Genomic DNA, 13,063 nt, shown 5'->3' with positions numbered 1-13,063 from the left:
GGGAAAGAGCATTCTACAGTTTCACCAAAATCCTCTGCAAAACTGGAAATCCGGAACCAGAAATGGTACAATCAAACACTGAACCAGAAAATTATTGTAATGCATCTTTAAAAGCTTTGGACCTATTAGAAATTACATAAAAAATAATAAAAGACACTAAGGACAGAATTGTGAAGATCTGGTGAGGGCACCGAGACAAAAGAGAAGCTCTCTAAAGCTGCGCTGCCAGTCTCTGTAAAGTCACTTAGGTTTTCTTCTACGTTCTTTTGTCTGGTAGCAAAATTTACACTCCCACCTTCCCCCCAACAAAAAAAATCCAAGAAATTTAATACTCAGACTGTAGATCTGAAAAGATAGTTACAGCAAGCTTAGGCACTGTATTCAGATCTCCTTCTTTTATTCCCTGCTGTGGGTCTTAAAATTAGCTCTTCTCTTACGGAAGTTTACAGTATTCTAGTTCAATTAAATAAGATTTCTACAGTGAAGAGGAAATTCAGGGCAATGGATAGACCATGGCCCAAGGGATAAGAAAGCCATCCTGCTCTTATATATGTTTCTCTTATGTATGAAGAGTAAGAAAAATAAAAATGTTGCAGTTTAAACTGGGCTAGAACAAAGCTGTATAAACTTTCCAGAAATTCTTCCGGAGTTCTAGTACATGAACTGTGCAAATCAACATTTTCTAACTGCAAATTCCTTTTAGTCACTAGCTAGTTTTATCATCTCCCTCTGAAATAACAAGGATGTTATATGGAAATAACAAATATGTTTAATTTAACCTACTAAATAATTGCATTCTACATATTATGAAGGTGATTCAAAGTTCACTGTGTGGATTGTGCAGATTATTGGGGCTGCCATTAGAGAAGTCAACATTTAGAAGGCTTTTCCACTTTGAATACTTTATTTCATTGGTTACAGTATTAATGCATTAAAATAATTATTTTATTATACATTGGCAACCACCAAATTTTCCATGAAATCCAAACTACTTTCTTTTATATCTATATGCTCTTTTCTACTCTGCCAGTAACAGGCATTTTACTGTGGTTACAGTTGTCCATGAGCCAGGAAATGAGAAAGAAACATGCTCCTTGAAGGTTCATTTAAACTTCAGTAAATCCAACAATATTTACCCAGGATTTCTTGGATTTTTTTGCCTGCCAAACAGTTCATGTACTTCAGTGTAACTATGTAAAAGTTAAATTATAAACTATGTGAAAGTCTTACATTTTTTGTGACTGGAAGATTATTTGATGATGAGACTTCCATGCAGTGTTTTCCATTAAACGCGTATGTTTCATATATAATACCTATTCGCCTAAGAAACCAAGTGACTAATGATGGAAAATAATTTTCTTAATGATCTAAAAATAATTTACAGGTATCTATGGTACAATCAATAATGCATTTCTGCTGAGATGTAATTTTCTACAAATATTACAACTGATCAGCACTTTAGGAAAATTTACAAACCCATTACATGGCAATCTGTGAGAAACACTGCAGATACCAGTGATTTTCCCCTGCTATCAGGAATTCCTCTTTATAACTTAATGGCTAAAGCAAAGGACTGAAGGGGCCTTTGAGGGCCTACTCCCCTATTTTCTTAAGTGAGACTCCTCCACTCCTCTTTCATGAATGATGTCCAGACTTTCTTTTTTCCTTTTCATCTTTATTTCAAAGACTTTTTTTTCATACCTTAAGCAAAATTTATAAAGCCTGAGAAAAGTGTGAGTGGATCTCAGAGTACAAGATTTATACCATGTCATCATGATTCCCTTGTAAGAGAGCCAAGTTTGCTTTTATGCTCATGACGTCTTACACAAGAATCGAGTAGACTCTAACATTGTTTCACATAATAGATAGTGAGATCATGGCCCAGAAGTAGTTCTTGATGATTAAATGTGGTTGTAGTACTTGACAATTTGATGTAATTGTTGAACTATTAAATGTTGGCTTTTAAGATTAAAGTCCAGGATGTGAATGCTATCTAGTCAGTTCCACTAAAACAGTTCTTGTCATAATACAGCTGTGATTTTTGCTAAGAACTAGGTGACTGGTTATATTTCATGGTGATTTTTAAAGCTTTTCAGGGAAAGATCACAATGAAAAGAATGAAAGTCATGGAAATATTATAGCCCTCGTGAAATATCTGTCCTCATCTCCACCACAACACTTTAAACAATCTTGACTTTGCCCAAATACAGTTCTGAAATGTTCTTTATGTCTCTGGTCTTTCCTCTCAACTGCATCTTCTTTCCAGATGCTTATATGATTGCAAAAGCATCCCTCGGATGCACACAGACCTGCCTCACTCTTTTCTTTCCAAAAAAACCCCCGACAGCTGGAATTATGTCTGCTATTTCTGTAGCACATAGTGACTTTCATGTTGTATTTTACAAGCTTTTGCTGTTAAAAACTCATGATTAACACATTCTTCCAGAAAAAAAACTTTGTGTGTCCTTAGCAGTATTTTGTTTTCTGGAGTACACACAAGGAGATACTTTACAGATTGCGAATAGTCTAATATCACGGGTGTAAGTTTATGATCTCCGGTAACTTACTTCCCTCAGCTAGTCTAGAAAACTGTAATGGCCGTTGATCGGTGCTTTCAATAGATAACTAATAAAGCTCTGTGAACATTACCCTGATTTTGGCTGAATGAAACTTTCTCCCCAGAGGAGTAAATTTCTGTTATAGAAGTTTGTGCTTTGACTTTGTAGTGACTGTAATATTGATATTGACACTGGCCTCCAGATTTCTGCTAGTTCTCAACTCAGTCCTGATACTCAGCATTGCTACTTGCTAATGGTAAAACCAAGGTGTGCATCCTGGTTTCTCCTCAGCCACATGCAGCCATTTTCTTGGGTTTGGGGAATCTCAAAGTCTAGGATGAAATGTTATAGTAATATTGAATGCTTGTTTTAAATATTGGTGAAGAGAAGTGAGTGTTTCTAGCATGCAGGCTCGAAAATGTTTCTAGCTGGGGAAGTTAGACTCATGGTTCATGAGGAAGTGGTATCCAAGTATTTGCAGAAACTTGCAGATGCATACAAAACACATTAGCAAGACAAGCATCTTGATTTGATTTATTTGATTCACACAGCTCAAGTACATCTGTGTGCTCAGGTACCCAGATCCTTGTAAATCTGACTTGATGTAGTCCTAAGTTTAGAAGAATTGTTTCCAAATTTGCAAAGAACTCTGTCTAGTTTTGTTGTCAACCATTCCACAGTCATATGCCCTTGAGACTGTGCACAAGATCAAAGTATTTAGGAAATAAAAAAGAATAACATACTTTAAAATGTGATGACATAAAGGAAAATTTGATGTTATTTTTTGAAAACCTAGATGACTTTTCCTCAATGTAGTTATTGAAAAATTATTTTGGGATTTAAAAAAAATAATTTGCGTTAGGAATGTTATATTAGCGTATATTTTTGTGGAGTTGTTCCAGCAGTGTAGTCTGTCTTTTCATAGTTGGTATGGAAGCACTTTCTCATGAACATCTGATACTCTGTCTCATCTACATTGTCTTACAAAACTGGCTCAGAAGTATTCTTGCTAAGCTTAGTTCTTGGCTCTGAAGTTATATCTGAAAGTGCATGCTCTCTTGAGCAAGAAGAGAAATTATGGTTTGATATTTGAAAAATGCTTGTTAAAATTATTCAGGAACAGGTTAGGACTTCTATAGCTATATTTGAGGATACGCATAGGCTAACTATTGTTAGTTCAGCTTCAGCACAAAACTGTAAAACAGCATGAATCAGGAGCGAGTCTGACTGCTGCCATCCTGTCTCTTTTTTCTGTGCAATGCTTCAGATCTCTACAATCTTCAACTTTTTTTGAAAGCTGATGTTACAGACATGTTTACGTGCAAGACTCCCCCTGGAACTGTCCCGTTACTTGGTTCGGACACAATCTTCCATTTAATTATGTTTCCGGTGCCATAAGACTTTTTTCAAGGTAGCACATTTTTCATGCGCAGTGTGAAAGACACAGAGATTCTTAGTGGACTTACCAATGTAACAAATCATATCAGTCAGGAAAAGCACATCTTCTGGCAACTCTGGTTTCAGAAAAACAGCAGATCTTTATCTTTATCCTCGCTGCAACTCATCCCCCTCTCCTGATCTTTTTTGCCCCCCTTTGGGAGTACTATACATATTCGGGGGGAATCAGTCTGCCCATGCAATAACATTCAGGTCATTACTGAGCCCCACATGCCCTCTATTCACTTCCACCCAGTTTACCGGTAAGGGGGGAACAAGACAGCAAGGGGAATGAAGTCATGACTGAAAACCATGGGAGAAGGAGAACTTTTTAGAGAAAAATAGGGAAAACTGCCAAGGAAATACGGGGAAATGTGAGCCAGCATACTTCAAGGCTCTACTTTCTTTTGAAGAAGGTAAAACTATCTTTTTCTGATGCTTAAGACGGACAGAATTAGTAGCTTTTCCTTCCGTCTCTAAAATTCACTAATGACTAGTACCCCTCTCATCTCCCTTGTCTTTTTCTTCCCATAAAAAATATTTCATCCTGATTTGTCGGTTTACTTTGTACCTTCTATGTGGATATCAGGTGTGATTGCTTTTTTGAGGAGGAATGAATGAATTCTAGAGGAGTTATATAATCCTTGTAAGAGTGTAAGATAGCGTCAGTCATTAGGATGGTATGGACAAGAGGGAATTGGGAAGTCCTAGAGAAACCTCAAAGTTTCTTACAATTGCATTTTTACAAAACTCCTGTGAACATAGTTCTATGTCACTTCACAAAGACTGAACATAGACATGGCCTAATTTCAAAACTTTGGTTTTTTTTTTTCGCTTGTGTCAGTACTATTTTTCTGCCTTTCACATAAAATGGATGAGCAGTAAATAAAAGAATTTAAAAAATGAATTCATTTTAAAAATAATTCCCAGAAAGCTCATACCTCTTCCGGTCTCTGGGGGAAGCTCTAGTGGAGCTTCTGGCATCTGCACAGTGGCTACTTCACGTCATGGGGCAAAGCTCTTCCTATGTGCTTTGTCAGATCTGCTACATGCAAAGACCATGACCCCTAGGGTTAGACTTAAAGGATTCTTCCCCCTCTCCATCCAGACACCAGCTTGACGTTTTCCATATGTTCATGATTAGTAAAAGTCTGAAGAGAATCTGCCCACTTTGGGTTTTGTGCGTGTTTAACCTAATCTTTAAACATACTTCTGTACCATCGAACTGGTAATATTATGACAATATTAGTGAATTGCATGCAGAAAGTAATTTTGTGTGAGTTAGATTTTGTGCTTACCTTTGTGTGTTTGGTTTTCAGCATGTCATTTGCACTGGCTTGTGGTGTAAGGTGGAAAGTGAAAATGAATGCAAAACTAAACTGGATCCACCAATGGATGGAACAGACTGTGACACTGGAAAGGTATGTTTCTGGTGGAAAAGCAATATAAATGACATTGAATACCTAACAGTTAAGGAAACAAGCTGAACAGATCTTTGCACTTGTTTCAAGTTCCTGCTTACTTCAGTTATCATTAAGATTTTATAGTTGAATGTATTATGTATTATATAATATAGAAGTGATTACATTTCCCTAAGAACACTGAATTTTTAAAAATGTTAGCCATTTTAAAAAATGTTTTATTTCAAATTCATTCTGGTTTTGTACCCTATTTGTTAATGGAATATCATCATTGCAGCGCTTATTTTAAGTATGCAAACAAAGACAAATTTAATGTTCATCTGAAGTCAGGAAGGATTACATTAAATGTCCTTAAAAGTCCTTAAAAATTTCAGATGCCCAAACAAAGGCTTAACACAGACACTGCGAGTCATGGAATTATATTCTAAGAGTGACAAAGGCCTTTACTGACTTAGTGACATGGGTTTTTTTCTCAAAATATGAGACTTCTTCATTAACTCTATCCATTGATCATAGCGATTCACAAATAATTCAGAGTGCAAAGACAAATGGGTTAAATTACCGATGTTAATGACATCAAGTGTTCAATTTTTACTTGTACCCTTACTGCATTGCAATTGCTGAAATCTTATAATACGTGGGATAGATATTCAACTAGTTGATAAAGTACTAATTTCTGCAGGGTTATGATGATTTATATGAGATATGGACATAGGTTACAGAGTACATGAGAGATTAGATAGGTTTTAAGTGAGAAGTTGCAGTTGTACTGGGAAATGATATATGCATGCAAGATTATTGAAATGATTTTTATTATTTAAATAAATGCCAGAAATTCTCTTGATTTTCTCAACACTAGCTTACTGAGGCTTCCATTCTTTCTTTGAATAAAAGTGGTGAATGAAATCTTATTTTCTCTGTTACTTGCAATATATCCTTCTATTGAAATTGTCATTGGATAATCAGTGACAATGGAGTTCCTGCTAGATATGTGGGAGCTGTAATAGTGAACCAAATAAGCCTGAGAACAGCCCTGGACACTGTGCTGTGATCATCCATACAGTTCAGCTAGAGGATGATCTATCTCTGCAGTGAGTTTGGGCTAGGCCCAAAAGCACTTTCCAAGACAGTGCCCAGGTTCAGTTGAATGGGACAGCATGGTCTGGGGTCCATTTCCATCATGCTAGACCAAGAGGCATCCTTTATTGGGAATGAACATGTGCTCCAGCTTGTGGACAAGAGACGCACCTGCTCCTTGGCCACTAAGCCAGAGAAAGGTCTCTGCCTGTCATATCTCATAGAATCATAGAATGGTTCGGGTTAGAAGGGGCCTTTAAAGGGCATGTAGTCCAACCCTCCTGCAGTGACCAGGGACATCTTCAACTAGATCAGGTCACTCAGTGCCCCATTCAACCTGACTTTGAATGTTTCCAGGGATAGGTGTGCTGAAAGAAAAAGCTATGGGGAACCATAGGAAAAAATAGATCCAGCTCATATGAACACAGTGTATTGAACATAATGTTTATGTTGTGCTTCCTGTGTGCTTGTGGAACAGCGGATTGTTTTGCATATGCCTCATTTATTTACCTAAGAGTTCAATTTTCACCTAGTGGTGTAAGGCTGGAGAGTGTATCAATCGGACCTCTTTTGCGGAGCACGTGGAGGGGGAGTGGAGCGCATGGAGCACTTGTAGCCGTACTTGCAACACTGGAATCAGCAGTCGACAACGCAAATGCCCTGGGTAAAAACAAGTTCAGGTTTCCATTGGTGTTCATCAGAATTTCTGAAGAGAATTTAAGTTTATGAGTACATAAATCCATTAGGATATAGTTGTCCTCTACATAAACGATTCTTTTTTTATGAATACTGAAAAACACTTAAGAATAGGTATTGCAGGTTTTCTATTGCATGGTAACGCTATTTTTCCTCTTTTCTGCTTCTGTCAGAAGCTCAGATAATATTAATGGGAGAATACAACTTTCTTTTTAAGCTTCACCTGAAGAAACAACACAAAACTAAATTTGTAATTTTTGACTTGCAGAGCATCAGAGTGTGGTTCTACTCTTTCGAACTTTTGCTGGAGAAAACTGACTTCTGTTTCATTTGGAGAGCCAAGGAATTGCGACTTTCTACTAGTTTCACAACCACTTAGATAGAATATCTAGAAGCAACATTTAGAGTCCATATCTTGTGAAAATGAAAGCCTTGTGTCATTGGGGATAAAGGGAGTTTTACCATTGACTTGAACAGAGTCTGTTTCACCATGTCTCAGTGGTCAGCTGAAGATGTTTTCCTTTTAATTACTCAGTAGCTTATCTCTCTTTTGTGGGTTATTTATACACCAAGAGAAAAAAATAAACAGGCAGAGAAGTGGGAACAGAGTAGAGCAAGTAATGAAGGCAAGTGTGGATAAGACTAGACTAGGCTAGGCTAGACCAGTAGGCTAGACTAGGGTAAGGTAGGGTAGGCTACAGTAGTAGATGATTTAGGAAAATCATTGAACAAAAGAGGGTAAGAAAGATTAAAGGTAGTGTAACAGATTTGGGGCAAAAAGTGATGACAGGAAAGACAGAGGGATTAAAAAGGAGAAATTTTCGATAAAAAAATGTGAGGAAAACTTGGATATCACTAGACAAAAGCGTGGTAGTTTAACAGAACCCTTGGATATGCAGAATGCTTTTATTTCCTGCATCTAAATGCCACTTCCAGCTGTATGCCTGAAAGCTATTTCTAGAATTTAGGGATGGCTTAATTTTGCTTTCATTCATTCATTTTTCCAGGCAAGGTTCCAAATAATTAGCTCCAGTTTCTGCAGTTCACTGTTCCTTTGCATTTGTTCGTTAGGACGTGCAAGCACAACTGGAGCAACCAAAAAGAAACAAAGCACATTGTCTGAACTTTGCGACACCACACTTGTAAAAATAGGAGAGTAGAAAATCTGCAGGTGGTTTGGTTTTATTTTTTTTTTTTTTTGAACCTTTGGCTCAGTCCAGCTAGAGAAAAATCACCTGAGCTATGTCAAAACTGCAGCTGAGGTTCTGCTGAACACTCATACTAGTTCTAGTGCTCCTTCATGGCCAAGTGTAAATTATAGTTTAGCACCCATGACTCTTTATGTGTAATGTAATTAGTACACACAGAGGACAAACATGTTTTGTACTGTGATTTTGATTTTTTGAGGATGACTTCTTAATGTTATGTGTAAAAAAAAATTAAATTGAATTTATGTATAGAATAAATAAACTGTACTGTAAGTTTGACAAAACAAAACATTACCAACAATAAAGCGTGATATTTATACCATCTTTTCTAGTTCAGGCCTTGAAGGAGAGTGTCAAGGTCCCACGATGCAATATAGAGTATGTGAAAATCCTTCTTGCCCTGCTGGCGTGCCTGCCTTCAGGGACTGGCAGTGCCATGCTTTCAGTGTCAGATCTTCATATCAGAAGCACGTGCACCAGTGGCAGGCTGTCATCAATGATGGTAAGTATATGCCATCTCCCACATTCTTACCGTCTGCTCATATGGGTTATAGCTTGTTGGTATTGTTGTTGATTAAGAAAGATACGTTAAAAACTAAAGCAAACAAACAAATCCAAGCCCGAGATTTTTGGTAAGTCATTTTTATTTCATAGACAAGATCTGGTGGTTTTTTCACATGTTCTGAAATCTTTTGTCTTATATTGCTATTGAATTTGTCCTTCTTGATATGTAATTACTACATTTGAACTGAAATTCAACATCGGTATGTCATCCTATTTAATCATAAAAGTAGTATGGAGTGACCCAGAAATACAGCTTTCTAGAGGAATGCTAGCCACATGATTAAGCATGCATATATCAGTTATGCTTCTACCTACCAAGTCAAAAAGAAAATACAGATATTGTGAGCTGCTCTTTTTGAGGAAGGGGAGAGCCCTTTTAGCTTGAGTATTTCACATACCGGTGTTCGATTTTGGCCAAAATCCGTAGGTAATGCATACTGCAAACATAGATAAGATTTCTATAAATCATAGCAGCTGCTGCATGCAAAGTCCTGGCATCCTGCATTCTTGCTTCAGCAAGTTAGAAACTTGCTTAGATACAATATCACTAAGAGCACGCTGAAGTAGGAATATGGTAATGTCAAACTTATAGTATCTGCAAAGATAATGTTGGTGTAAAAAAATCAGCAACTAGAAAACAAAAGATTTTACAAAAGTTCTTGATACTGAATTTTCACTAAATTGTTATGATGTAATTTACTTCATAAAAACAAACAGACAAAACAACAGAAATACTTCAGTTATGAAACAGTTAATTTGAGAAATTAACAAAATCATTGCAACTGGTGATAAAGAAGAGCCTGGAATGACACAAGAATGCTGTATGTATGTGTTACCACATTTTAAGTAGTTCATTATTGCCATTTATACTTAACTCTTGAAACAAATTCTCAGAAACCATTAGGAAGCATAGATTTTAAGAGAACTATTTTGCTGAATCACAAACAAATGTGAATTTATTATCAAGAACTTATTTTATTATAGGCCTAGCTAAACAAGGGTGTTTCTTTTTCAAGTCTTTTCTCAAGGTGCTAAAGTGAAAACTTGTGAGGTTTTTTTCATTAGGCTTGTATGTTAGCTCGTTTTCATAGTAAGGAGAACTCTCTGCAGCTGTTTTATAGATGCTTATCTAGTGAATTAGTTTTGGTTTATTCTACTAAAGTTCATTTTAGCACAGGAACACATGGTTTATATTCCAAGGGATCAGAAGGTTCCAGCCTAACTTTGAATAATTCAGTCATCTGATGAAAAATCTTGACACTCGCCTATCCCATGTTGAGGAGTACAGATATTTGCTTTCACCTAACTTTGTTCTGAGAGATCCTGTTGTCTTGAGGTGCCACAAGGGACAGATGTGGACACCAGTTGAAGAGTTCCAATATTACAGAAACACATTGTACCAAAATCCTTAATTATTTGCGCTCTTAGCTTTTAGCAGCCACTAACTGTGCACTATGTCCAAAACAGTTACTGTGTTTGAGTGAGGTCTTCTATAGTCTGTTGAAGTTGTGCCATGTTGTTGAGTTACTGTTACTCTTTTGAGTTCAGTGTCCTTGAAAAAAATGTTTAGGTCATTAATCTTGTATTCCTTTAAAAAATGCTGATATATGCTTAAAGGTCCCAGGGAACTTTGGGATTACTATTTAAGGAGCGTAACAGGAATGCAGAGGGCACAAACTCAGGCAGAGACGCTTCTCAGCTGGAGATGGCTTGTGTCTGACTGGCTTCACATGTTGGCAAAAGAGATCACGTCTGTTTGCACCAGTCCCCTAGAGATAACCAGAGGCTGTGTCAATTTTAGTACATTAAATGTGCCCAGACCACTCTGATGTGTACGTCAGCTGGCACAGAAATCCAGTGTCCGTACTTGTCAAATATTTTGCACGCTAAAAAGGACAGTGACGTCTTGAAGAGCTTTTTGGAAATGGTCTTTTGCAGGTGGCAGTTTCCCGTCTAGACCAAGCTGGTGCTATGTAGCACAAGCACAAAAAATGTGGCATAGACGGTTTCAGAGTTCAGCTATGTAGACAGTAGAATTACAGTACCCATGAATGTTTCCTGGAACTATTTAATTTACTAATAAAAACACTCTCCAGGAATCTAGAAGTCAGAATGAAGTCAGAGTGGTGTAGATTGTGTCCAAGTGAAATCAGTTTCAAGTTCAGGATTGACTTTATCCTTTCAAAAATCTGCAACAGATTTAGCAAGAAGTTCTGAGTCAGTACACTAGTGAATAAAGATATGAAAAAATCATGTAATTTTGTATGCAGTTGACCACTGAGAGGAGATTTACTTTATTTTATTTGGTATTACTTTGGCAGTGGTGAAGGAAGCTCATTATTTATAAATTATGACTATTAGGAATACATGGATACATAGAATATTATTTTTTTATTCTCTTTCAAAATTAGAAATGATTTACAGAATGTTTTAGAAATGTAGTAGAAAATTGCTTTAGCTTGGTAAAGATGTTAGAAATTATGTGTTCGGTTGTCTTTTGGGTTTTGGGGTTTTTTTAATATGGACGTTATACATCCATATATTTTTCTTCCCAGGGTGTCTCAGTCACTAAATTTTTTTCTCTTTAACCTGCATAGTTAGAAAAACTGGAAAGTGTTAAGTTTCTTTTTTGACCAATATTTATGATCTGGCAAAAATATAATAGAATGAAAGTGTACATTACAATCAAAATACTCCAACAGCTGTAATATGCATTCCTAATTGCAACAGTGAACATGACATGAGTACTATGTACTATGCTAAGTTTACAGCACCAGTATGCTCTAGCAGGAACAAGAACCTCAGTTTTTCGAATAGCTGAGAAAAGGATCAAAATCCCTTTTTTTGCATTGTATCTAGGATAACTTGTTATGCTACTGTAGATTCATGTCACACAGGTAAGCAAATACCAGTTTTAAAAATAAAGTTGATAATAATTCTGTATTTGTGAAATGACCTTTTACCAATTTGGTGGTTTTTTACATCATTTGCTGCTACAGAAAAGCCGTGTGCCTTATTCTGTTTACCGGCTGGGAAGGATCAACCTATTCTTCTAACAGAAAAGGTGATGGATGGAACTTCTTGTGGCCAGCATGGGTTAGATGTCTGTGCAGATGGTAGATGCCAGGTATGAATGACTTATTTTGAACCTGAATACACAGGCACATGTATGCAAGTGCATGGATTTGTTTTGCATATGTCTAATTTCTCTGATAGCATGTTGCAGTACATGTGACCAAGACTGAATGGGAAGCAGCTGAAGGGTTAGCTTGGGGAATGTGTGTCTGTGATGATAGGGATGCTCATAATAAACTGCTGCAGAGTGGAAAACCGATTTCATCTTCAAGGGAAGCCTTTCAACGGGTTAGAAAATTTTACTGTGGAATGTATGTATGTATGTCGAATTCTTCCTTTTGCAGCAGTGCAAAATTGTACATCTAAATAAACCAAGACCAAAGGAGCAGAATAACACATAATTAAAGCTGAGTGTTTATGCCGTTCCTGATCCTCAGAATTAATTTAGTTCGTAGAAGCACTTTTGTCGCTTTTAGAGTGCATCATGAAAATTGTTCTATATGAAGATCCCACAGACCTGGTTTCCTTCTTTGTCCACTTCTCATTGCACACGTTGAATTCAGTGAAAAACCAAGTTTTAACTCAGGAACAGCATTGCTAGATACTGTAACACATGTAACAACTTCACAAATTAACTTACAGATGCATGCATGTATACATGGCTACAAATGCATAAATATAGTTATCCTTTCGTGAGTGACTGAGTACTTGGAACTAAAATAGTCTTAAATTGCTGAATTTGGGCTTGAGTTCACTATGTAACACTTGCAAGTTTAACCACTAATGTAATATATGGCCCATCTTTCCTGAAAAAATGTCCTTTGTTTTGTCATTCACTTTTCACAACTGACTAAAAAAAGACCAGGAAAAAACGAAATCCTTAAACCAAACCCATCTGACAAAGACTGAGTTGACTTTTTGGCATATCAACGGTCACAGAGAAAGGAGTTAATCAGATGTGAAAGTCTAATCCGTAAGGTCTTCCACATTTTATACTGTCATCTTAGACAACTGATTAGGAAGAGCG

General features: G+C 36.8%; 1 protein-coding gene across 1 annotated transcript in view; it reads left to right on the top strand.

The window, feature by feature from the left end:
* Positions 1–13,063, top strand: part of ADAMTS19 (ADAM metallopeptidase with thrombospondin type 1 motif, 19) — a 54,035-nt gene that overhangs the window by 3,516 nt on the left and 37,456 nt on the right. The window contains exons 3-6 of the mRNA XM_010145359.1: positions 5,315–5,416; positions 7,027–7,157; positions 8,730–8,899; positions 11,961–12,088. Coding sequence (XP_010143661.1) covers positions 5,315–5,416; positions 7,027–7,157; positions 8,730–8,899; positions 11,961–12,088 — 531 coding nt within the window. The remainder of the gene's footprint in view (positions 1–5,314; positions 5,417–7,026; positions 7,158–8,729; positions 8,900–11,960; positions 12,089–13,063) is intronic.

This window comes from Buceros rhinoceros, unplaced genomic scaffold (genome assembly GCF_000710305.1).
Source record: "Buceros rhinoceros silvestris isolate BGI_N320 unplaced genomic scaffold, ASM71030v1 scaffold11331, whole genome shotgun sequence".
In the NCBI taxonomy this organism is placed as follows: domain Eukaryota; kingdom Metazoa; phylum Chordata; class Aves; order Bucerotiformes; family Bucerotidae; genus Buceros; species Buceros rhinoceros.
This window is presented reverse-complemented; position numbering and strand designations above follow the sequence as displayed.